The 27,949-nt window shown below is 36.5% G+C and overlaps 1 protein-coding gene across 1 annotated transcript; it reads left to right on the plus strand.

Moving 5' to 3' along the window:
- Positions 1-257: 257 nt before the first annotated feature.
- Positions 258-25,705, plus strand: LOC136253765 (tyrosine-protein kinase Mer-like). Its single transcript, XM_066046424.1, has 9 exons — positions 258-372; positions 538-641; positions 2,263-2,361; positions 14,411-14,488; positions 14,543-14,754; positions 14,904-15,013; positions 19,915-20,074; positions 22,750-22,886; positions 25,490-25,705. The coding sequence occupies exons 2-9, from the start codon at positions 551-553 to the stop codon at positions 25,578-25,580; spliced, it is 978 nt and encodes a 325-aa protein (XP_065902496.1). The 5' UTR covers positions 258-372; positions 538-550; the 3' UTR covers positions 25,581-25,705.
- Positions 25,706-27,949: the final 2,244 nt, after the last annotated feature.

Here is a 27,949-nt window from a genome sequence, read left to right on the forward strand (position 1 = left end):
GATCTGAACGTGACCTATTTCCGGAAGCCTCAGAAACTCCCCTGGAGCCATCCCTCTTGTTTTTGCATACAGCACCTTTATTGCAGTTGATACAGTATATTCCGATATCACAGAATTTATTCTTGCTATAGAATCTACTACTGACATGAGCTCCATTTCTACCACAGCAGCATCCTCCTCTACTGCTCCCACAGTATCCATTACTGTTACTGCAACGTCTACTACTGATTCATCAGTTAATTCTGATAGTGGAAATGTAATTGTTGTCATCATTGTCACATTCATTGGGACAGGAACATTTGTACTTATCACTGTAGTGGTAGTTTTATGTATAGTTAAAAAAGTACGTAGACGAGATGATGTGAATGACAAGTAAGTTAATGCTAATCACTGTAAGTAATCTATCAGTCAATGCAGGAGTTAAAGATTGGTTTTTAACAATATCACAATGGCTTTTGGTATTCTTAACAACATTTTGCTAATACTTCAGTTTGCATGGAAGAAGACTTGCACTTCTTTGACACAATCATTTCATAGGTTAGTGGTACTAATGAACCATTTAAAGACAAATCCTCGTTATGATGAATCAATGCAAGATCAACAGGAGGCTCATGAAGAAAAAGTTGACATTAATTATGATGGTAAGTGATACATTATTGGTTTACTGCTTAAACCAGTAAGCACCATCTGTAAGTAACCACATTACAGTAAAGTTTCATGCAAAACTAAGACTGCAGACCTTCAACAGACTGTATTAAACACCCAAGAAAGTCAGTTTTCTTACAGGGAGACTTTTAATGTACCTGCAGTCCCTAGTGAGTGAGTAGCTATAATTCAGGGGCTGAAAAAAGGGGCTAGTTGTGGCCAAAAAGCTAGTTGTAAATGACTTTTGGCTAGTTGTAAATGGTGATTTGGCTAGTTGTAGAAGTCAGACTAAATAGCAAGCTGCACCACAGAAAAGAATAAAGTCAAAAATTACATACATGTGCTGTGCATGTATACAGGGATTTGACTAAAAGTGCCTCAAGATCCAGTCTTGAGATTGCCATTTTCAAAAATTTTCCACTATTGGTCCACTAAAATTGCAACTTAGAGATACGCATGGTCATTTTCACAGTCCACTATTGATAAATATTTTGATCTGAAAAATTGGCTTGTACATCACTGTAAGTTTGTTTGCTATTTCCTAGTTCCAGGTCATTTCAAATTGCTTCCAGATTGAATCTTGCCACAATTGTGTTTCAACTAGGTAAATATGCTCTCTCATACCCGCTGAAATCTTTTCAATCATTCCCTTCACTGACATTTTGCGACAATATAGAACACAAAATACATGTAATTCAAACACAAAGAAAATTTTGTTTATAATACTACTACCCCTCCCCCCGGTCTGAGGTTTGGGCTAGTTGTAAAAAATAGTTTTTTTAGCCACTGAGCTATATTGCTGGGTGACTTGCATAGTTGCTGAACTCTTGGCTGGGTGACTGAACTTTCTACAGGGAGACCTGTTGTGTACATAGCTGAACTCTCTACTGGTAATCAGGCACGTAGGAAAATATTTAACTTATGGGTGCCCTACTTCTAATAAGATCAACTTGATTTTCATCTCCAAAGAATTTCTAGTCACATTAAAAATAGTACTGAAGGGTGGAATCAGCAATTCTGTTTAGAATAGAGATATTAACTAATAAACAGATAAATGATTGCTTATAATAGTATTATTTTATTGGGGTATATGACTGTTCTATTAGAATATCTCAATCCTTTTGTAATGTATTCTATCATTTAATGCACTTGTACCACACCTTAATTAAGTCTATGGGTTCTGCAGATCAATGCAGATGGAATCACTGACAAGTTGGAAAGTTAAGATCCTTGATTCTGGTTAGAAATATTTATGGGTGCTTGGGCACCCATGCTTCCTACGCCCCTGGTAATGTAGCTGAACTCTCTATAGGGAAACATTTAATGTAGCTATACCAGTATTCTAGTTAATACACTTTTTGTACAATTATAGCAAATGCACATACTGCCACTATCTTGTTTAATCCTCTAACTCTGTACACACCAATTTGCAATTTAAGATTTAGCCATAAGAAAAAATCATGATAAGGAATATAGAGCTAAGTATAAAAACCTGTTTGTTTTTTTCCTGTTAATAATTTTGTATACACATTGGTGTAGTGTGCCAGCTTTATTGGCCATACAACACACCATCATGTGTCTTAATCTTTGTTAATACTAAGTGTTCTTTTCTTACAGCAGTAGTTATTGGAAGTATATTGCCAGACCTTGAGAGTAAACTTGGCACCTGTATGATCAGTGATAGTGACTTGCAGATTGGAGAGCCAATAGCTGAAGGTATATTCTTGTACATGTGCAACAGTCTTATTATAATAATCTGGCTTTTCCCTGTGTGCACGTAATGCAAATACTATTCATTAGAAATTGCACTAGCACTGTGATTGTATAAATGGGTAAAACATCGAGACTCATGGTAGTGAGCTATACAGGAGGCGGATGTAGGAATTATAAGGGGGGGGGGGCTAACTCAAGGTACTAATCTCTTTGGTGGAGATGTGTGAAGCACACCTCCCAGCATGTGAAGCATGCTAGAACTGGGAGGTCTGGGGGCATGCCCCCCAGAAAATTATTGAAAAATAGATGCTAAAATACTGCAATTTGGAGACAATTCCACATAAAATTCATATATCTGCCTGTAGATATTTTATATACTGCTTTTAGATTATATGTATGGCTCTCTGAAGCATTTTGTTAATGCAAAAGTTTGGGTAGGTACAGACAACCAAGCACATGATGCACCCTCTCACAATTGCACAACAATTTAGAATAATAATGTTGAAAGTGGAAAATTTTGAAATGATACGAGATTGAATTAAGTATTGCCATACATAATAACTACACAAGTAAATAAATCAAGTCTTTAAACAGACCAGTGCACTTCATTGTATGTATAGGTGCAGACAGATTTGGAAAATTCCATAACAGAACCAACTACATATGTGACCGGGCCTGCAAAAACAGGGCATGTGGGCACAAACTACACCCTATCACTTTGCAGGTCAGCTCGCAGTATTGGAACAGAGTATTTCCATTCTGTAACTTGCATCATAAAGCCAACTAAATGCTTATTAAGAGCTGAAAATTGCATTACCACAGCATTATGGTACAAAAAGCTATGAGTGATGAAAGTTTGAAAAAGTAGGTAAATATCATGTGCCCACATGCCCTATTTTCGCAGGCCCAGTCACATATATGCTTCCAGTGAATGTTCTATTAGAGTAGTGTTAGGTGACTGCTCTATTAGAGTATCTTGATCTTGTACACCTCCCATAATGATCCAGGTCCTTGTTGCATAAACTTTAGCATAAATTCATGTTTATAAGGTGTGTTTATGAGTATTTGTATTATCAGTGATCATATCAGTCAGTAAGTCAAGTCACTAGGTCTAAGTCCTTGAAATTAGGTTAAGTAATCCTAAGACTGCAGCACATGTTGCTGTCAGACCTTCAGTGCTGGTCACTGTAAAGTGCTAATAATAATAATAAATAATAATATAAAGTAAAGTCCTAAAAGTGAAGGAGGACACCCCCCTCCCCCAGATCTTCCCCTGTTATACCAACAAAAAAATGAAAAGGATATGCCTCCACTACTGTGAGTTCTTTACATGTAGCACCTGTGTTACAATCCCCACTGTAATTTCCATAAACAGTACTGGCCAAGTTATAAAATTGTATCTCATCCTTAAATTGTGATTATAAAGCCGTATAATTTTGCTCTCTATTAATTTTCTCAACCTCTCTTATTGATATTTAACATATTACTACAGTGAAACCCAAGGCCGGAGGAGACGGTCCGGTTGGTCAGGCCTGAGCCGGACCAATAATCTGGAGTTGAACCAACTAGCTGACCAGCTCGAACCACATTACTCTCATGCAATCTTTGGACGATCACATCTACATGTAGCTACGTACATTTTACAGCTGTTATTGAAAATGCATGACACGAGTAGTTACCCAGTTTCTCAGCCTAACTAAAGCACAGAACTACACGTATAGTATCTCAAATTACCTTACAGTACAGCGTAGCATTCGTATCGTTTCGTACAGAAATGATTGTGGGTTCTATACGTACAGTATCACGTGTGCTGACAGTTGGCATTTATCACGTGTAAGGCAGGTGCCTTCTTTGATTCTAAACCAGCACACTTATATCACAATTCAATCTTCATTAGCATTCCTTGGCTTGCCTCTCTTGGCTTCTTTTACTGGGCGCGGAAGGGCTGGCAGTGACAAACCAGACGACTCATTCCGTGGCAAGAAGCTGTACACCCATACATTACATGGTGGCCATCTGGATGAGATGTTGAGTAGAAATCACTCCTCTTCAACTACCCACTCGTCCTGTCGAGATACCGAGCAAACTCTCCTCACCCACATCGCGCCATTTTTGAAAACTGATTAGTCTAGTGACTGTCCACCAGTATATTTACGTGATGATCCATTCACTTCATACAAACCAGTATAGTAGTATACTGTATTTTTGTAGCTGTGTAGCTTTTTATTGTAGCTGTGTGAATTCACTGTATAGTAATTATATCCTAGCTAAAGGAGGCCATGCTGCATGGGTTCCCTGTGAAATTTGGTGGGAAAGTTGCAAGTTGCTAGCTAGTTTTACTTTAAAATTTAGCATCAATTTTAAATTTTAAGGCATTTCACACCTTTAAATTGCAAAAATTCTGCAGCTCCTGGGGGTTGCACCCCCAGGCCCCCCTTGAACTTCTAATTGCTACCTATAACTAAATGAATCATACAGCAAGTTTCATGCTGTGTTCCCTCACCCCTGTATGTCAGGTCTACATAATTATAGTATAGAAAGTCTGAAGAACAACAGATAGGCTTGAGCATATTTATATAGCTAGCTAGCAGTGAAATGTCACTAAAATTGCATATATGAGTGTCTAATTTTCAAAAATTTCCTGTGGGGGCATGCCCCCAGACCCCCCTAGAATGCTCGTGCTTCGCACTTCGCAGAGTGTGCTTTGCACACTGTGCGACAGCTCCTCTCTCATTGGCATGTATATAGTAGCAATTTCAACATTATAGTCAATGGCCTGACCAACTCAATTTTCCCTCCTCCGGCCCTGGTGAAACCTCACTTAGTAGCCACTTTGTTAATAAGGTCACCTCCTACCTCTAATACCTGGTTTATATACCCTGCAGATACACAGCAGTAGGTAGTCACACATGTATTTATTTAAACAGAGTTAATGAAGGGAGATTATTTGCGCATGTTTTGTGTAGTAACAAATTGCAGCTAGCAAGCATTAGAAAGTATATACATAGGTGTGTAGTAGGGCTGAGAGATACTACCATCTTAGTATCACGATCGATACTAAAGCCACTAGTCACGATACTGAATAGTTCACGATGCATACAAATAAGTCAATAAGGTAGTATCAAACTAGCCACTATCATCCTTGTTTACAGTAACAGTTATTGTAACACATGCTTTAAGGCTATGTTATGGTGTTCACACCTCTCTGCAGGGGTAGCCAGGTTATAATGTACAAGGATTCTTAGCCTAGTGCTGCATAACAAATGGATTTTTAATGACAATAATGTACAGGCATGGTATCACAATATATAGTTAATAACAAAATATCTAGTATGTAGCACACCTGTATCAAAATGCTAGCAGTAGGTATTATTTGGAAAACATCATGAATGTATGAGCAGGAAAAATACTGCATGTATGGGTTATTCCAAATGTGTAACCGGCTAGAATAAAAGTCAGTCCCCTCCCAAAGCCAACCCCTAGGACTAGGAGGCCATGTTGGAAATGAGTACGTACAAACCAATTACATTACCATTGCTTATATGAGTGATAATAAAATAACAAATTTTATAAAGGAGTACTTTATGGTATGGGATTATTCTATCAGGGGAGGAAATGCACAGATGTTGAAGGGAGTCTTGTGTGGTAGACTCGAGTCTAGTGTTCCCCCCATTCCAAGAGTGGCTCTTCCATCCCAAGACTAGCTTGTTGTGTGATAGTGCAAGGTTTTATTAGGATTGTAAGGAAGGCCTTAGAAATCCCTGTGGCTTCAAAGTTGGAAACCCCAGATATTTCGCTCCCAAGCCGCATGCAATCGGGTCATATCACTGGTCCTATTGCAAAATTGTATAGGAGAGCCATAGAACCCTGCACGCCTACCAAAACAACCACCATCATTGTATGGTGGTTGACAAGTGAACAATATCAGCTTGAAACAAATGGCTGATTGCTGGTGATTCTATTATTTAACCACCAACATTAATAAGATGTTGTCAAGTGTATCAACACAGCAATGCAGATAGCTTCAGTTGTGGGTATGCAGTTATAAAGCCAAAAAGCGAACTCATAACAATGTTGTAAGTGCACCAAAGTACTTACTTTACTAGTTGTGAATACCTAATATGTTTACAGTACTTTTGACCAAATCAATTAAATGCCACACCCAATGCTGTACATGAGTCACATTGCACCAGGTGTCTACAAAACAACAATATATGCAAGCTCACTTAAGTGCACTGGTCTTGTGTACTAGGTATGTATACATCATGAGGTTTATGCTTTCCTGCTAAAAAATATCAACACAAATAATTTTCCTATTATGGCAAACATAATCAAACCGAATGCACCTTCAGGTCAGACTAACTCAAAATCATTGCTTTCAGTAATTTTGTTATTAAAGCAAAATTTCTACAAATTAAATATTATCTACATAAAATTCCTTAGTTTTGACTATGGTTAATGCTAACCACTTGATTTCTCCACTGTTCAGCATCACTTATGCTCGAGATATGCATTTTGTCTACCGCAGCAAATAAAATGAATGCATGAACTTTGTCCTCCTTTGCATCCGATTCCTTTCTCTACTACTGCATAGGTGTTGATTCTTAAATCACTGGTGTTGATACATCAGTGATTTCTTCTGCTGACTATCACATTAATTTGATAATGGTAATTGTTCATCCTTTTTATATAGTAACTCAATTGATTGCAATGGTAATTCGTGCACTATTCTTTGATCGTAATGCTGTGGAGCATAACTGAACTGAAATGACATGGTGCTTTCAGTAATCAATGTCGGGGCATATAAACATTAAGTTTATCTTGATTATCCAGACACACACTAGTGTGTGTCGTGCGGCCAAGAAAGTCAGCATGCCACACCTTGAGTATATTTACAAGAAGAAACAAAACACGATTTTCATGCATACATAGTTCCATGTTCCCTTCTTGGATTGGAATCATTTTTATACTGCAAATTCGATCTCTACCTTCAGTACACCCCACATACCAAATTTGAAAAAGATTGCCTAATGCAATTGTGAAATATAAGCCTTCAAAAGTTGGCTTAATTTCTCCATTAATATTTTCCTTCATTTTGGGGGGCTCGAGGGGCTTAGATTCTTCTTTTCACACACTTTACAAAAACCATTATAAAATGGAAATAAATAGTTCAATTTTCTCGGTACATTATAAGCACATATTGTGGCACAGTCATGTACCACGTTTGGTGCAAATCTGACGTATAGTCATGGGGTTATGGACAATTATTTACATGAAAAAGCCGACTTGTCACGCCTACAGGGTAAACCGCTTATGGGAATGGCTTTAAAATCAGTATACATATAGATTAACCATTATTGCACAAACCTTTTGTGGTTTAAAAGAAATTGCATTGACAGCTAGAGTTGCAAAAACCCAAACAACTGTAAATCACAAGGTTGAAATACTCTAATAGAACAGTTACTGTAGGATAAAAGAGATGCATGAAAAATGTCAAAAAAAAAAAAAAAAACTAAACATTTGAACCAGGATCCTCCATGCTGAAAACCTAAATCCTTAACCACTGAGCCATTATTATCACAACTGATCACTTAATTTTATTTTCTTTATTATTAATTACTAGGCAGGCAGCACAGCTGGTTTACCTAGGATGTAAATCACAGAACACATTACAATCAATGAGTTAAAGTATGTATGCTACATTGTGTATGTTACAGTTACTAATACAGGTTTTTGCAATTAAATTCGTTGCCTTTGCAATTGAATTCGTCCCGTTTGCAATTGAATTCGTCGGTATTGCAATTGAATTCGTCCCGTTTGCAATTGAATTCGTCGGTTTTGAAATTGAATTCGTTGGTTTTGCAGTTGAATTAGTCGGTTTTGCAATAGAATTCGTCGCGTTTGCATTACAATTCGTCATAAACAAAACGGCTCCAAGAAACCAACCCGTTCATTAAGAGATGAACTATTTATGCCTTGGAGAGTTACACTTGAGACACTAGAAGGTAATTGAAGCTGGTAGTACGCAAAGCTGATAGCTGTCTGACAAGTTAATTAGCTTGCTCGCGAGTGACCACACCCATTGCGAATGGCGCAGTAGAGTTTGGAATGTTGCTGGAGAGGCTGTAGAGGAAGAATTATTGCCTTATAAAGAGTTGTTTACTACTGTTGTACTTGAACAAGTTCTTGTAGCAGCTGCTACATCATGTTTTCGTGTTTGCTCCAGCTGCCATTCTTGTTACGGACGAATTTAACTGCAAAACCGACGAATTCAATTGCAAAACCGACGAATTCAATTGCAAACGGGACGAATTCAATTGCAAAACCGACGGATTCAATTGCAAACGGGACAAATTCAATTGCAAAAGCGACGAACTCAATTGCAAACGGGACGAATTCAATTGCAAAGTCGCTGAATTCAATTGCAAAAACCTGTAATAAACAGTGCATGTGTTGATTACAATTACTATTCATAAATAATAAGTTACAGCATACAGTACATACATATAATTACTAGTTATAATCAATCAGTGAGTTATAGTGCATATATTACAATAGAAAGAAAAAAGAAAAGTTACGTTAATATAGTTATACAATTAATAACTCACGTAGTTGATTAGTAAAATTATCTAGAGTAGCAGCTTCGATAGCAGAAATGGGTAGTAAATTCCAATCACGAAAGGTTTTTAGAAAGTAACTATTATGATAAAAATTAGTTCTAGCAGTAGGTATATTGAAGTGAAAATAATGTTGAAATCTAGTGAAGGGTGTGGTGGTAGTGGCTGTAATATAGGTAGGTATTTCTAGTGAAACTGAATTGTGTAGTCCTTGGTATAAGATAGAGAGCCTTGAAATTTGTCTTCTAATGTTCAATGCAGGCCATTGCAATTCTGAAAGCATGCTGGTCACACTGTTTTCCCAGTTGTAGTTAGATTTTACCCATCTGGCAGCAATTCTCTGCACCCTCTCAATGGCTTGGATATCTTTAGATAAGTGAGGATCCCAGACTGAGGACGCATACTCTAGTTTTGGTCGAATTAGTCCCAGGTAGGCAGCGGATTTAACTGATTCATCACAATTATTGAAGTTACGTCTCACAAAGTTTAGTGACTTTATTGCATTACTAGTGATGTTGCTAATGTGTGGAGAGAATGACATTGATGAGTGAATTTCTACTTTATAGCTGAAAATTGTAACTAAAAATCTACTCAATAGTAACAGTTCATAGTTTCATAGATCTATCAATGGAAATCTAGAACATTCTATGTGTATTCTGTTGAAAATTCTCAAAAAAACATTGTGTGCTCTATTAGAGCATTACAAAAGTACTCAAAAATACAATACTATTACAGCTTGTCTAATATTCCTTATAATCATCATAAAGCGCTATGTTAATAAAACTTGTGACAACAAGCTGTAAATTGTAGTCTAGCATAAAAGGTGCAGGATTTGCTTTGTAAAAATTGAGCCACTGCAACTTATCACATTTTGCATAAACAATCAAGATACTCTAATAGAACAGTCACTGCAAAATGTTATTAAACAAATAGTGTACCTAGCTTGAAAGGAATGTACTCTGTTATAAACACTGTTGCAAATAAACAAGTTTAAGAAGAAATAGGAATTTTAAATTAGAGTAGGGACAGTGTATAGTGCTGCAATAAAAAGTACTGAAACAAGCTGGATTGGAGTAGTACGTAATGTCCAAATACTGTAAAACAATAAGAAGTGAATATCCCTACTGTGCATTGAGTGTAGCACAGTAGGGATATTCACTTCTTATTGTTTTACAGTATTTGGACATTACGTACTACTCCAATCCAGCTTGTTTCAGTACTTTTTATTGCAGCACTATACACTGTCCCTACTCTAATGTAAAATTCCTATTTTTTTCTAATACTTGTTTGTGAAGTTGTTTTGCAGCTCATGACCACAAAATAGCCTGTTTTTCACAAAACCAATCACAATACTTTAAGAGTTAATCGCAGCACTATTATACTAGATTATGACTCATACAATAACAACTGATCAGTGGGCGTGGCTCTACATAAGCGTGCAGAACATAATGGACATGGATTCATGCATACCTACAGACTGATGAATGGGCGTGGCTACCATATGTCTACAGACAATAATTTACCTAAGTGGGCGTGGCTCATGAAAGAAGTAGGGATACGCTATGACATGTAGTGAAAAGTCCACATTTAATTTAGCACATGTCTACAGACAGTAATTTACGTAAGTGGGCATGGCTCGCAAAAGAAGCAGGGCTATGCTATGATGTGTAGTAACATGTCCACATTTAGTTTAGCAAATGGGGTCAGACCTGAATAATCTGTTAAGCAGGACCTAGATGACCCCACTCGGTTTAACAGTGTTACTAAATAAACTATATATATTTATTGACTTACACATTGCTATATAGTTTGCCGCGAGTTGCTCTCACTGATCGATATCAACAGTAAGTCATGTACACATGTGTTCAAAATAGTTTGGTGCACCTGGCGACCACGTGTATTCAAATAGTCTGATGCAATATACACTGGTAGATGGAAACCATACTGTAGTCTATTAATACTTAGCAGTAGAACCTTGACTGATGGCCATGGTAAAGAAGGATAAAAGGTAAGACAATAGTGCAAGCATTGTATGTTTATCAACTTACCAAAGGTTTTTTCTTAAGCAATCTAGAAAAGTTTCTGCGAAAGAATTAGGGCTGTAGCCAGTTTTCCGCTACGCTTGACTGAAGCCGTCAGGCAGGCAGGCAAGCAGGCAATAGAAAATTCCATTGATTAAATTTTTTTTTTAATTTTGTAGCAACTTGATGGAAACATTTCGGGTTGATCTGAAGACACTTTTGGGCTTGGTTTACCCAACCAATATTGTCATGTCATTGTGAGGGAAATCGCGGCAGATTTTTGGGTTATATTATATCACAGATCGCCCCCATACCTTCGATGTCCCTACTATACAGTACAATACAGTACTATCGTACTGTATGATACAGGCACTACACTTGATATAACCACAAACAATCAAGCACAAAATTATATCAGTATTAATTGGCTTTAGTATCAGATTGTTAAGTATTTTTCTGTGTTGGTAAAGCACTAGTTTATCTTCATTGCATCTGCAGATAAGAAGACAAAGGATTTGGGTAAAAACAAACCTCTAAGCCAGTTTATGGTTGGCTTTGGGTATATATTTAAATACAAAAAAGAAGAGAAATCCACACAAAAAAATTTACAATTGTTTTCATCCAGGCTTTTTGAAGACCGCACGCACCTTTCTATACAGTCACAAATTATGTCACAAAAGTAAATGTGGGAATATGACATCATTTTATAAATTACCGTGTGAAAATGTTGGGTCAAACCCATGCTGGGAGTTCAAGTTACAATTGGTTAAATTCAATGCAGGGCCAGAGGAAATAGTCTGGTTGGTCAAGCCTAAGCTGGACAAATAATCTGGAGCTGGACCAACTAGTTGACCAGCTCAAACTATAATACTTCCATGCTATCTATGGACGATCATATCTACATGTAGTTGTTGGAAATGCATGGTACTATGTGAGAATTTAAGCTATTGTTTCTCAGCCTAACTAAAGTACACAGAACTACATGTACAGTATAGGCTTGAGTCCTAAATTTGCCTATTATGCTTTTTGGCATTTCCCAAATTTTCTGCCTATTATGCTTGTTTTTATGCTTTTCAGTAATGCATTATACTTTTATTTTGTGTGTTTTTTCTTTGTGCAGAGAAGTTCTGCATATGATAGAATGTGAATAGAAAAGTGTCACTTCAACTGCAACACACAAATAGTAGTATAGCTTGAAATTGGGATGTGCTCCAGAATTAGTAAACATATTAGAGCAAGGGGTCTGGGGGGGCATATCTTTAGTCCCTCAGAAGCTATAGACTTTTATTATCTAGTATCTTTACAGTTTTATATGCAAATAATTTTGTATAAAAATATTATGCATGGTTACTGATTGATCTTGTGATTGTTGTAGCAATTGGTATTCAAGGGACAGCAACTGCTATGTACGCAGCACCATGTCAAGAACATAGCCTCTTGGGGATAAACACTTAAGTGGTTCTCATTCAATATGTTACATGCAATGACTGTTCTATTTGAGTGTTTAACTGTTCTACGTATTAGAGAATCTCAATGTTTTTGAAATATTTTCCTGGTTTGATATTAATCTCAGTCTCACTGTAGACCTGCACAGATTTCACTATTTTCAATGTCCAGACATTCACTATCTATACTGACTCAATACTAACTTTATTATCATCAGAGCTTCTATTGTTTTGTCTTCCAATTGAGCTTCCAATAATCATAATCATCATATCACATTTTATTCAAAATCAGACGATGCGAAACGTTATATATAATGCCAAATTCAATGACTGAAGCTCAGCTAAATTGCTTTGCCATGGCCTTGGTACTAGTTGGCACATAACTGCACGTGTCCTATAAAACTCAAACCCACAATGAAAAACACTCATTTGAGTGTAAACTTGTAGTACAGTGGTAAGATTGTAGTGTAGTTTTTCTACTCATTGTCAGGAATCATTTCACCGTCCAAAACAGGTTACTATGTGACTGTTATAGCAGAAGCTATACTTCTGGTGGTGGAAATTTGCCCATTATGCTCTGAATTATGCTCCATTATGCCAGGATTATGCTTTATATGCTTTTCATCCCCTATTGTGCCAAAAATTATGGCAGCATAATTAACGCAAGCCTAGTACAGTACTTACAAGTATCTTACAGCACAGTATACCCAATGCAACTATCACTGGCAGCCATCTGGATGACATTTTGAGTAGAATTTACTCCCTTCAACTACCCACTCATCCAATCAAGATACTGAGCAAACTCTCTTACCCCACATCGCACCATTTTCGAATAATTATATATCTCATGATTGTTCAAAGTGTATGCCACTCACTTCATTACAGACTATACTCTTCCAGTGTAGTATACTGCATTCAAATACCTTTGTAGCTACAAAGCTCTTTTATTGTAGCAGTTTAGTCAATTTGGTGAACTAGTGAACCGCATACGGCACTGAGTAGCTATCCAGTGAACTGTATAGCTGCTACTAGCTATCTAATAAATAACAAGCATAATAAATTAATCATAAGGGGCTATGACAGGCTCCCTGTGAAATTTTAAAAATCCTGGAGAAAGTTTCAAGGTATTGCTATAGTTTTTCTTGCTTTTAGCATCAATGTTAAGGCATTTTCAAGCCATTAAATTGCAAATATCCTACAGCTGTGCCCCATATATGTCAGATCTACAATTACGTACCTACCCATGTATTTGGAAATTCTGAAAAACAACAAGGTTTTGGGCATATTAGCTAGCAGTGGATTGCATATCTGAGTTCTAATTTTTTCAAGATTTTCTGAGGGAGTATGCCCCCGGATCACCCTAGAATGCTTGTGCTTCACACTTCACAGCACATACTGTGCAGCAACTCCTCTCTCTGTCTCTCTCTCTGTGTCTGCCTGTCTGTCTGTCTGTCTGTCTCTCTCTCTGTGTCTGTCTGTCTCTGTCTGTCTGTCTCTGTCTCTCTCTCTGTCTCTCTCTCTGTCTCTCTCTCTGTCTCTCTCTCTGTCTCTCTCTCTGTCTCTCTGTCTCTCTCTGTGTCTCTCTCTGTCTCTCTGTCTCTCTGTGTCTGTCTCTGTCTCTCTCTGTCTCTGTCTCTCTCCCCCCCCCCCCCTCTCTCTCTCTCTCTCTCTCTCTCTCTCTCTCTCTCTCTCTCTCTCTCTCTCTCTCTCTCTCTCTCTCTCTCTCTCTCCCCCCCCTCTCTCTCTGTCTCTCTCTGTCTCTCTGTCTCTCTCTCTGTCTGTCTCTCTCTGTCTCTCTCTCTGTCTCTCTCTGGCAACACCATGCATAGTAGAATTTTCAACATCTACAATGGCCTGACCAACCAATTACATTTCCTTCCTCCAGCCCTAAGATGTGTGTGGAAACCTGCATAGTTTAATTTGTGTACAGATGTGTATTTCTATTGTCTTAATCTGCTTTTTGTTTCAGGAGAATTTGGTATAATCTATAAAGGTCTTTACACACAGAATGGCAAGACAATCAGTGTGGCCATTAAATCACTAAAAGGTTAGTTAAATGGATGACAGGTATGTATAATTATGTTTTATTTGAAATACATAGATCTTTCATCAAGTCACACTAAAGAGTTTATTAAGGAATGTACTATAGCTCAGAAGTTCAACCATCCAAATGTACTGAGTCTTATTGGTGTTAGTGTTGTACCAAAAGAAGCCATATTACTGATGGTGTTACCATTTATGTCTCATGGTGATGTAAAATCATTTTTGAAATCAAAACGAGGAGGCAAAATAGAAGTCAACAATTTTCCAGAAGTAAATAGAAGTTCTCTGCACTAAAGCTACATGTACAGTAAAATAGTGCATACTTGTTTGTTCATTTTATGCTTACATCAAGTTGGTTCTTAATGAGGCATAGCAAGATATTTGCTGTATATAATGCTAGTGATTAATTTATTATATAGGGTCTTGGCCACAGTCAACTTGTGCAAATGTGTTTGGATGTTGCTAAAGGAATGCAGTATCTTTCATCTCTGCACTTTGTACATCGAGATTTAGCTGCTCGGAACTGCATGTATGTTATAAGTACACATATGTGACCGGATTAGCAAAAAAGTACGTTTTCCACACATTGTACAGTACATGCCAGCAAACAAAATGATGTAACAGTTGACTCCTTATACCAAATAGCTTGCTATTAGTATAAGAATGCAGCCAGATACTGTAACTGCACTCAGCAAAAATTTCACAGGAAATTGTATGTAAAAAAAGTTATGAAGCTTCAAAGTTCAAAAATGGGTCAAATTTGTGTGTGAAAAGATACCTTTTCGCAAATCGGATCACATACTGTATATAAGTAAATAATGTAATCCATGTAACTTTAGAAAATGGAATTTGGAGAATGCTTTGATATTGCAAAGTATATACAGTATGCAGGGTTTTAATAGACCTGCACACAAGTGTCTTGCTTGGTAAGACACCAAACCACAAACTTGGAAAAACAAACTGCACACTTCTACATATTTTTTGCTCCTAACAGAATTCCAGTCCACATGGGCCATTGTCTATATACTAACACATGCAGTGCTAAGATTTTTCAGTGGATGAACACCTCTTAGGAATGATGTAATAATAACCTCAGTAATGCCTCAAAGAATATTACATCATTCCATTGGGTTTTTTATCCACTGAAAAAATTCTAGCCCTACATGACTTACCTATACATATCACATGTTTGTATATGGAATCCTTCCACAATTGTAAAGAGTAAGAAGTAGCCATTTCTTGGCCGCCACCTTGGAATTCACATCTTTTTTCACCATAGCCTTTTTGAGGGCCGCACTGTTTTTTTACAGCTTGGCTGTTTTGGATTAGATTTCATTTCTTTTTGTATTTGTATACCCCAAAGCCGGCCTATGGCCAGCTTTGGGACTTTTTTAACCTGTCTTTTTTTTCTTTACTACAGGAAGAAGAAAATGTGAAGCAGATGTACTTTAAATATTTCTGATTTTATCAGTAAATGTACAAATTATATATATAATACATATATTTATCATAGAACTCTCCATGGTGGTTTCTTTGTAACTGAACACTCTACAAGGTGACTTCTTCTTGCTGCTCTCTCTGCAGAGTGAATGTTTGTAGCTGAACAATCTACAAGGTAACTTCTTCTAGCTGATCTATCTACAGGGTGATTTGTTTGTAGCTGAACTATCTACAAGGTAACTTCTTTTAGCTGATCTCTCTACAGGGTGATTTGTTTGTAGCTGAATTCTGTGCAGGAGATTTGTTTGCAGCTGAGTTCTTTACAGAATGGTTTCTTTGTATCTGAACTCTCTACAAGGTAACTTCTTATAACTGATCTTTCTACAGGGCAAATTGTTTGTGGCTGAATTTTCTATAGGGTGATTTCTTTGCAGCTGAACTCTCTACATGGTGGTTTCTTTGTAACTGAACTCTCTACAAGGTAATTTCTTCTAGCTGATCTCTCTACAGGGAGATTTGTTTGTAGCTGAACTCTCTACAGGTAATTTGTTTGCAGCTGAACTCTCTACATGATGGTTTCTTTATAGCTGAACTCTCCACAAGGTAACTTCTTCTAGCTGAACTTTCTAAAGGGTGATTTGTTTGTAGCTGAACTCTCTACAAGGAAACTTATTCTGGCTGATCTCTCTACAGGGAGATTTGTTTGTAGCTGAACGCTCTACAGGTGATTTGTTTGCAGCTGAACTCTCTACATGATGGTTTCTTTATAGCTGAACTCTCCACAAGGTAATTTCTTCTAGCTGATCTGTCTACAGGAAGATTTGTTTGTAGCTGAACTCTCTACAGGTAATTTGTTTGCAGCTGAACTCTCTACATGATGGTTTCTTTATAGCTGAACTCTCCACAAGGTAACTTCTTCTAGCTGATCTTTCTAAAGGGTGATTTGTTTGTAGCTGAACTCTCTACAAGGAAACTTATTCTGGCTGATCTCTCTACAGGGAGATTTGTTTGTAGCTGAACGCTCTACAGGTGATTTGTTTGCAGCTGAACTCTCTACATGATCGTTTCTTTGTAACTGAACTCTCTACAAGGTGACTTCTTCTAGCTGATCTTTCAAGAGGGTGATTTGTTTGTAGCTAAACTCTCTACAAGGAAATTTCTTCTAGCTGATCTCTCTACAGGGAGATTTGTTTGTAGCTGAACTCTCTACAGGTGGTTTCTTTGCAGCTGAACTCTCTACATGATGCTTTCTTTGTAGCTGAACTCTCTACAAGGGGACTTCTTCTAGCTGATCTTTCAAGAGGGTGATTTGTTTGTAGCTAAACTCTCTACAAGGAAATTTCTTCTAGCTGATCTCTCTACAGGGAGATTTATTTGTAGCTGAACTCTCTACAGGTGATTTCTTTGCAGCTGAACTCTCTACATGATGGTTCTTTGTAGCTGAACTCTCTACAAGGTGACTTCTTCTAGCTGATCTTTCTACAGGGTGATTTGTTTGTAGCTGAACTCTCTACAGGTAATTTGTTTGCAGCTGAACTCTCTACATGATGGTTTCTTTATAGCTGAACTCTCCACAAGGTAATTTCTTCTAGCTGATCTCTCTACAGGGAGATTTGTTTGTAGCTGAACTCTCTACAGGTAATTTGTTTGCAGCTGAACTCTCTACATGATGGTTTCTTTATAGCTGAACTCTCCACAAGGTAACTTCTTCTAGCTGATCTTTCTAAAGGGTGATTTGTTTGTAGTTGAACTCTCTACAAGGAAACTTATTCTGGCTGATCTCTCTACAGGGAGATTTGTTTGTAGCTGAACGCTCTACAGGTGATTTGTTTGCAGCTGAACTCTCTACATGATCGTTTCTTTGTAACTGAACTCTCTACAAGGTGACTTCTTCTAGCTGATCTTTCAAGAGGGTGATTTGTTTGTAGCTAAACTCTCTACAAGGAAATTTCTTCTAGCTGATCTCTCTACAGGGAGATTTGTTTGTAGCTGAACTCTCTACAGGTGGTTTCTTTGCAGCTGAACTCTCTACATGATGCTTTCTTTGTAGCTGAACTCTCTACAAGGTGACTTCTTCTAGCTGATCTTTCTACAGGGAGATTTGTTTGTAGCTGAACTCTCTACATGATGGTTTCTTTGTAACTGAACTCTCTACAAGGTAATTTCTTCTAGCTGATCTCTCTACAGGGAGATTTGTTTGTAGCTGAACTCTCTACAGGTGATTTGTTTGCAGCTGAACTCTCTACATGATGGTTTCTTTGAAGCTGAACTCTCCACAAGGTAACTTCTTCTAGCTGATCTTTCTACAGGGTGATTTGTTTGTAGCTGAACTCTATACAAGGAAACTTCTTCTAGCTGATCTCTCTACAGGGAGATTTGTTTGTAGCTGAACTCTCTACAAGTGATTTCTTTGCATCTGAACTCTCTACATGATGGTTCTTTGTAGCTGAACTCTCTACAAGGAATCATTTTGTTAACAATTTTGACAGTAATAACCTATATGTACTTTTTATTTCCGTTGCCCTGTTCCAAATGTTTAAACATTCCAGCTCCTACAAACTATTTTATTCTTTAACTTGTACTCTTTATAGCTACCCCTTGTAATTATTATTCGTAGTTGTATAGCTTATTGTAATTTGTAAGTAATTAATTATGGCTACCAGTGCAAGACACTGGTAGACCTTCAGTTCTGTAATTTAATTGTTATAAGCTCTTAAATATTGTTTAATTTTGTTTATTGATCTGTACAGTTCTGTAAAGTATTAATAATAATAATAATAATAAAAAATAATAACAAGGTAGCTTCTTCTATTGATCTCTCTACAGGGCAATCTGTTTGTGGTTGAACTCTCTACATGGTAGTTTCTTTGCAGCTGAACTCTACAAGGTGATTTCTTCTAGTTGAACTATCTCTTTCCATAGTTGCATGAACTCCCTACAAGGTAACTTCTTCTAGCTGATCTCTCTACAGGGTGAATTGTTTGTAGCTGATCACTCTACAGGGTGAATTGTTTGTAGCTGATCTCTATACAGGTTACCTGTTTCTAGCTGATCTCTTGAATTCTCTTCAGGGTGACTGCTCTATTAGGATGACTGCTCTATTAGAGTATCTCGATCTCGCACTTGCTGCACCAAGTTGGATTTCGTGTTATAACTCCGTGGCTTTAAGTCTGATTCTTCTACACCATTGAAGAGCCTTTCTAAGATGATTACTCCATCTTTACAGCGATTTTCAAAGCATTACCCCAAGCGGTTTATCTGGTAGGCGTGGCAAGTAATAGTTTTTTATTAGCTAATCTCAAATGCGTAATTGTTACACACTGTTGGTTTTTTCGGTGTATCTTCCTGGTTTTTAGCTCGATTTCTTTCAAACCACAAACGATTTGAGGTTCAATAGTTAACCTATTCACCCACCGATTTTCAGCTTCTTCCCATACGCGGTTTACCCTGTAGGCGTGACAACATATTGGTGTTATTTTTCGTGAATAATCGCTCATAACTCTTTGCCTGTGTATCGTATTCCAACCAAAGTTGGTACAGAGATGCGCCTTTATACCCCCCTTCTGTGTGCCAAATTTCAAGGCGATCGGATATGGCGTTCGCGTTTTATAGCAGTTTTTGTAAGTGTGCGAAAAGAGGAAGAAAAATAAGAAAAAAAAACGAAGAAACTAAGCCAATTTTTGAAGTCGCATATCTCGGGAACTCTTGAAGCGATTTCGCTCAAATTTGGAATGTGGAGTGCTGAAGGTGGAGGGAATGTCCACAGCAACAATCGTCTTGTTTCATCAAGGCAGCACAGAGCTACGGAGGTGCGAAAATTGCGTTTTCTTCCTTCCTGTCAATATACTCACGGGTGTTGCGCGCCGGCTTCTTGGGCCGCACGACACACTACCGTGTGTCTTGATCACTCTGTAGTAATAGGAAGGAATTAACTGTACTTAAAGAATGTAATGAATGTTTCTATTCTTTACTACAATGCATACTTTGCAGGTTAGATGATCAGATGGTAGCTAAAGTTGCAGACTTTGGGTTCTCTCGTGATGTGTACATATCAGATTACTACAAACTAGATCATCCTGCTCTTTTGCCAGTAAAGTGGCTTGCACATGAATCACTTTTTGACAGAACATTTAACATGAAAACAGATGTGGTATGTGAGTGTTTGGTGTATTCCATAAAAGGTCATTACTTTTTTAAAAGTAATATATTACTTATTACTCATGCAGCAAAAGTAATGCGTTACAGTTACATACTTTAAAAACATCAAGTTATAATATATGCCTTTCTATTGTCTAGCCACACATACATGCTGACTGATACACGTACAATACGTACTCCAAGTTTTGGTATATAAAATATGTAGGTTTTTCATATGTACATACATACTATATACAAAGAGAGTACAGAGCATAGTGTTCTAATGAAGATCTATACGAATGAATGAATGTGACTGGATTTGTGGCTTCCACACACACAAAATCAAACTCACTTTTGTGCCAGAAATGGATTGCTGCAAGGCCTATCCATCTTTTCTTCAGAACTGGTGAAACATTCTTTGCTACTGGCCAATAGACATTACTGTGAACACAAAAACACAATGCAATACTTAAGTTGAAGGAGGGCATTTTGCAAGGAGTCTGGAGACTCTAATATTACAATCAGTGCAAAGGAATGTAGTTTTAATAAGTATGTAGCTGTTGCTTCAGAAAATTAATTTTGAGCTTTTTTGTAACAAGAATGCAAATTTAACTGATATGCTAACAAGTTCATTCCCAAAGTAGGGATCTTGCCGCAGAGATGTGTGTTGTAGTACTATCATTTATCCCTTGTCTTACTACTGTAGTTAGATACCTATTTCAATTTTAAATGACAAAAGCCAACACACCACACCGTGAGTATATTGACAGGAAGAAGTATGTGCATAGCTCCATGGCCCCTTCTCTAAAGCACACCATATTAGCAGCTGTCTGCCAAGTAGGGAAAATCACACTTTGATTAAATTCGCATTAGTCATTTGCAAGATATGGGCATTCAAAGTTTCAATTTAATTTCTTCATCTTTTCTTCTTCTTAAGTCGTAGGGGGGGCTATGAGGAGCTTCAGACTTTTTTTGTACACTTTGCAAAAATTGCTGTAAAACGCAAACATGTAACTAGATTGCCTCGATCTTTGAGAAACATGAAGAGCGTTAATTCACATACCAAGTTTGCTGTGAATCTGATGAACATCCAAGGAGTTATGAGCATTTATTCAGGTAAAAAAAAGGGCAAACTTCTGTCACGGCTACAGGGTAAACCGAGTATGGTAATAACTTGAAAATTGATGCTTGTATATAGGCTGATCATCATAGTGGTGTCTTTTGATGGTTTGAAAAGTAATAGAGTTACAGTTACGAAGTTATAAATCTAAAACCAAACAAGTGTAAAATCTGCTCTAATAGAGCAGTCACTGCAGGGTAAAAGATGCACAAAAATATTTATGTCAAAAAACTTACCAGAGTTCAAACCAGAGACCTCCATACCTACACCTACATCCTTACCCATTGAACTGCTTCTATCGTGGCTGACCACCTTACTTAATTTCTGTTTTATAATAGTTTAAATCTGTTTGTAAAGAAATGTTTATAATTTCATAAATCTACCAATAGAAGTACTACATTGTTCTAGAACATTCTATGTATGTTCTATTAGAAATCCTCAAAACAATGTGCACTCTATTAAAGTATCACAATAATATTACCAAATATACAATACATTTATAAGCCTGTCTTCAGTAATCATTATTGTGTCTGTATAGAGAATAAATGTGAGTAAAAACAAAAGCCATAAGCTGGTTTTGGGACCTTATAAAGTACAAAAAGAAGTGAAATCCACACAAAACAGCCAAAGTTGTTACAACAAATGGCGCAGCCGTAAAAAGCCTGGGTGAAAAAAGGTGAAGGTGGAGGCCCTGCAACAGTGTTAATGCTAATAGTGGTGTGCATTGTTAAAATTTATTACCATTAATAGTATTCCAGCCATTTATTAGCCACAACCTTTGATTTCACAACTTTTTTCACCCAGGCTTTTTAAGGCAGTACTGTTTTTCACAGCTTGTTTGTTTTTGTGTGGATTAATACACCTGTATTACAGTATGCAAAGAACATAGTGTTCAACGAATTCATACAAGATGTATGCTATCACTTCACCAATTAAATGTGACAAGATTTGCAAAAAGGTACCTTTTCATATACAAAAGTTTACCCATTTTTCGAAGTTTGAAGCTTCATAACTTTTTTATCATGTCATAAATATGCCTGAAATTTCCACGAGTGCAGCTAAATTATCTAGCTGCATTTTGAAACTAAGAGCCAGTTAATCAGTATAAGGAGTCAAGTGTTATTTTATTTGTTGACATGTATAATGTGTGGAAAAGGTACCTTTTCTAAAATCCGGTCACAAATGTTAAATAAAGCCTTTCTATCACTACTTACCCTCAAAGTATCATTGTTTTAGTAAGTTTCATTGTACTGTAGAAAATGCTTTGTCTACATACAATATAATGTAATTTGAGTATGTTCTACAAGGAACTTTGTATAAGTACATACTGCAAGAGAATGTATTGAAACTTAATGAATTATCATTAAGTTACAGTCCTCGAAAGCTTTCCATAATAATTTGAAATACATTTACAAACCATTGTTTTCCAACTACATGTACACATACTTTCATCAGTTGTGCTACCAATATAGCCCATGTTGACCAGAAAAAAGAATTATTCTCTTGTGGAGTGAACCTTGTTATTTAGTGACTATATACAACATGTGTCTGTGTATTTATCCATATAGTGGTCATTTGGAGTAACTTGCTGGGAAGTGTTCACTTTTGGACTACAACCATATTCTTCAGTAGGTCCATTTGAAATGGGAAGCTTTCTTAAGAGTGGTGAAATTTTGGAGAAGCCACGTCTTACCTCTGATAAAATGTAGGTTGTCAATACATACTGTATATGCTTTACATTAGTAAGTGTGTAAGTATATACTCCTTGCTACATGTAAGATATAAATTAAATTTCAAAGAGATTAAGCAAAACAATAACTCCACCATTTTCCTAACTTTAGAATATATTATGTGAACACATATGAATAGTAATTATAATGACTATTTACTTTGTCAATGGAAACAAAAATTATTTTAAAAGGTATAAGGTGTTATCATAATGGCAACATTATTGTAGTGTTTGATGTTTTTGATCCTACTCAAATGTTTAAATTTTGAGATGCAGTATTGCATACAATAGTATGGAGTGGAAACATACTGTACACTGTACATAGATGTATAGGTAGGTAAAACCGGAATGGGTTCACGCAAGGTGATCATTTATATCATACAAAAAGGGAAAAGTGGAGTTCAAGAGAGTGGACACAACCTAAGAAAGGTCATCACATCTATAATTCTGTTAAATAATACTTTTTGGCAACTTTGCTGGATATTTCCACCCAAAGGATTGAGACACAGTATTTGAGCTACCAAATAAAATGTAACAGTAGACAAAGGTGGTGCTGATCATGAGTTCCAAAGTTAAAACAAAAAAATCCTAAAGTGTCCAGAAACTTGTGTAGCATAGGAATGGCAATGTCTACTTTAATACAGTTGCCATTCTAATTGAGCATCATTTTATTAGCTTCTAATCACTGCGATCTTTAGACCACAAATAAGTAGTGATACAAAAATGGGTAGTACAATAGTACTACATATTAGGGTTGTGGTTTTTCTGGACAAAAGTATCATCCTAAATCCAGATTCACAATACCTTCATGGCATCTTAACAGTATTGGTTAGATACAACCAAGCCCAAAAGTGCCTTCAGTATGACTTAGTTCAGTGGACTTTTCTACTGACTGACTGCCTGACTGATGCCTTCAGACAAGTGTAATTTGACAAGGGCTAAAGCTATGGGATTGCACCATTTGATGTCCTGAGAAGTGCCGCATGACATACCACCAAACATTCAATGCATCCTTCATGGGCTTACCTGTATCCTCCTTTGTAGGCCTGCATCAAATATTCCAGCATAATAAAAAGCATAATAGGCTGGAGTGCTATGCCAGCATAATGCTAGCATATTAGGTGGATATTTAAACTATGGAGCTTAATTCCGTGAAAATAGATTGATACTCCCTAATAGAGCAGTCAGTGGAAACTGCAATAGAACACTCAAATGTATTGTAAATAGCTCCTTAGATCGATACTCTTTAATAGAACATTCACTTTGTAGTGGAATACTCTAATAGAGTATTCACTGATTAAAATATTCCAAGGTAGTTGTAAGAAAAGTTGTTAACCTAGGAGCATAATGCAAGCATAATGAGAGCATGAAGAGCTTAATAGGTGAAAATTTTGGGAAATTCCTGAAAGTATTTTGGGAAAATGTTTGAGCATATTTAACTCAGGCCTACTCCTTTGTGTTTCATTTGTCTTTGCTGACAGCACAAGGTGCCGATCCATGATAGCACCATGGGATGGCTTCCCTATGTTTGTACTTTCTTCTTTTGCAGTACGTATGTGTGGGTTCACCAGACATAATAATGCTACATAAAAGTAAACAAACTGTTCAGTACAAGAGATCAAAGAAATAAAAAGTAGTGAGACAAGAGAGGTCACCTATACCTGAAGATATACTAGTGGACAGTTAATCCCTAACTAATCACGGGTATAGGGATTAAATGTCCACTAGTTTATCTTCAGGTGTAGGTGGTCTCCCAGAGGAGGATGGACACACTTTAAGTGCCACTAAAATAAATTATATAAAGTCTATTTTATGAGTGTATAGTCTTGATAATAAACAGTGAGACATCGTCATTTCTGTTTATGAATACGTACATGATCAGTATGATAAAGTTATACGAGCATAAACGTGGTTTGGTATTTTCACCACCATATGTATGTTTATTTTGTATTGCAACTATTGAGGGTCACATGAAATATGTGCAATTAAAGGCAATAATTTTAGGTAGCACTTAATGTATGTCCAACATAACCTCCTTTGTCGACTATACTTTTAATTTCTTTGATCCCTGATCAAACTTTGTACTTGTTCGAGAATGTGTATTAGTTATCATAAAAAACTGCTGCTCACGACAGCTGGTTGCTGTTGTTGGTTTATTGGCATTTTCATCAGAGTATAACTTGATTGTCTTGATGCATGAGTGGATTCAGCAAAACTGCAAGAAGTACTGTATCGTGATGCAAAATCCAACACATTTATTGATATTATGACTCAGAGTTTCATTAGCCATTTTCTACTCCCTAAAACTATACTTGAGTCTCCTTGCATGCTATGAAATCATTGAACTGTATGATCTAGTCTGGTTTTACCTGCCTAGTGGGTCCTAGTCTTGTTCCAGATCCTGGCTATACTTTCCAAGATAAGATTGAATGATTTTATGCTTAAAGTGCAGTTTAAAACAGATGATATTTGAAAACAAATGTTGTAATCCACCTTCAAAAAATGGTTTTGCAGGTTGATGATTGTATAGTTTAATGGAAGGTGAAACTGTACATATATTTTTTATTATCTGCAAATAGGTATGACATCATGACATTATGTTGGAAGTTTTCACCAGAAGAAAGACCAGATTTTTCTCTTCTTGTGCAGGAGATATCCCAACTGCAGTGATGAACAAGTTGTGGCTTTGAATAAGTATTATCAACATACAATACTGTACATAGTGTATACACTAACATCTGTTTATAATATGATCTCCAGTGTGCATATAGTAATTTTTATTTGGATCACAGACATTATCGGTTCCCGCTTTAGAATCTTATATAAAGATCCAAATATGTATATATGTAGCTAATGTGTAACTGGAGTATGAAACACTTCCATAACAACAATTGAAGCCCATCTCAGCTGTTGTACATTACACAGTAGGTATATTCTTTAGCTAAATATTATTAAACCATCTCTTGAGGCAGCAATGAGGCTGTGATCAAACTTGATGTTTACAATTCATTTTGGATTGAAATGCTTCTGTTGACTGTATACAGTAGTAGTTCTTAAAGATTTTAAGCTTATTTAGCAAGACTATAGTACATATTAGATTTCCTGGAAGGCTCTGTCCCCCAAGACTCCTTGTTTATTTAAATTCGCAGGATGACGAAGACAAATAATTGTAACTACTGTTCCCCCAAGTGTGTCCCAGTGTAATGATATTGACCCTGTAGCACAAGGGCTTTATTGTGAATATTGGTGTGATTGAGGTGGGTAAATATATACATCTCGGACAAATGTGACTATACAAGGGTTTGCACAGTATGAGTTGTGTAACGAGGCTATAGTAACAGCAATATAGTTGTACACTTGCTATATTGTAACTAGTGCAAAAACAAGGTATACATTCAATTAATTCTCTCAAGTATTCAGTGAAAAGCTCTCACTCTGACAAAATACTGTATAATAGATCTATCATACAACTTACTGCAGACTGCCAAATGGTTGTAAATACTATACAGTGTATGTCCCACTACTAGGGATCAGGCTGTAAGGAAATACCTACTATATAAGTATATATATATATGTGACTGGATTTGCAAAAAGGGGTCTTCCACACACATCCATGGCCAGTTTACCAACTTTGACGATTATTAACTTCAGATAGGAAAAAGCTATTGACTTGAAATTTGGTCAGTTGCACTATATATATACATACACACACACACACATATATATATGTGACCGGATTTGCAAAAGGGGTCTTCCATACACATCCAATTCTATGAACTTGGTAGACCATAACTTAGTGTTCAGCTAACTGCTTGAAGGTTCTTAGTTTACTAATTTGTTAAGATGCCTTACTGTAGTTATACTGATAGTAAAGTGTCAGTAAACTTAAGTATATGGAACATAATTATTTTACTAAGTTTTAAACTCTCAGTAAAACATCAGTGAATGCGGGTTTACTGAAAAACTACTAAAATAACAAACAATTAACTGTTCCATATACTGGGGATATACCACTGTAGTAAACTAAGATACTTCAAGCAGTGTATAAGCCTGACGTTTTCTCCATCCATTAAGCTAAAACTAGATTATTTAAATAATCAAGCATTTTACAAGTAAAAGCTTGATAAAATGTTTCAATATTAATTTGTGTTGCTAAATACAATTAAATTTTAACTTTTCAGTAGCTAGCTAATTACTACAGGATGTCAGCTGCAGCCTGCAGAATCATGATAAAAGATAAACTCAGATGTTGAATGCAGACCAACTCTAGGAATACTAGGATTGTTGGGTAATATATTTGCAGAGCAAAGATGTTAGTTAACTGGTCCCTTATATCAATGCATTGTGGCTTTTCCCAGTAAAGGAATAAGTGACAGTGATGAGTTCCATTGACCACTAAATAAATTTGTGCCATACAAAGGACATGTACATGCAGCGACTACAGCCAATTGTCGATATAGAAATTTCACTGTGAAAAAGGTGGGATATAATATGGTATTTCCAGTGGCTTATTGAATACAAATAAGCCTTAATATAAATCCTGTATTATACTCATCTTATACATTAGTATAATCCATACTATACTATTGCATGTATGGTTTCAGTTTAATTACCACAATACTTGAAATAGCTTATATCTGATATAATTCCCACACTATACCATCACATATATGGTTTCAGTATGTTTAACACATTAACTAAAGCCTTATGTGGGATTGTTAGTATAATACAGGTTATACCAAGCTTTTTTGTATTCAATAAGCCACTGGAAATACCATCTTATATCCCTCTTTATTCACAGTGTTTGTGGGACCATATGCATGCATAGACATTATTGACATACTTTTAACTCCTACTGTAGATAATTTATGTAAATGGTAATTTGTGACACTCGCAATTGAAAGATTCTTTTTGCAAACTGCATGCACTGTGACTGTTCTATTAGAGTATTTGACAGCATGTTCTTTTAGAATCTTTCAATTCTGGATGAAATATATAGTTTCTAACATGGAACAGCTGGAGAGATGTTGAACATCTCT

This window comes from Dysidea avara, chromosome 4, assembly GCF_963678975.1.
Source record: "Dysidea avara chromosome 4, odDysAvar1.4, whole genome shotgun sequence".
NCBI lineage: Eukaryota > Metazoa > Porifera > Demospongiae > Dictyoceratida > Dysideidae > Dysidea > Dysidea avara.

What these genes read in the sequence shown, in the direction of transcription:
- LOC136253765 (XM_066046424.1), top strand. Translation starts at nt 551, where the DNA reads ATGAACCATTTAAAGACAAATCCTCGTTATGATGAATCAATGCAAGAT. An exon ending in GGCCATTAAATCACTAAAAG is followed by an intron (nt 14,489 to 14,542) that starts GTTAGTTAAATG and finishes TGAAATACATAG; the next exon opens with ATCTTTCATCAAGTCACACT. An exon ending in TTAACATGAAAACAGATGTG is followed by an intron (nt 20,075 to 22,749) that starts GTATGTGAGTGT and finishes TTATCCATATAG; the next exon opens with TGGTCATTTGGAGTAACTTG.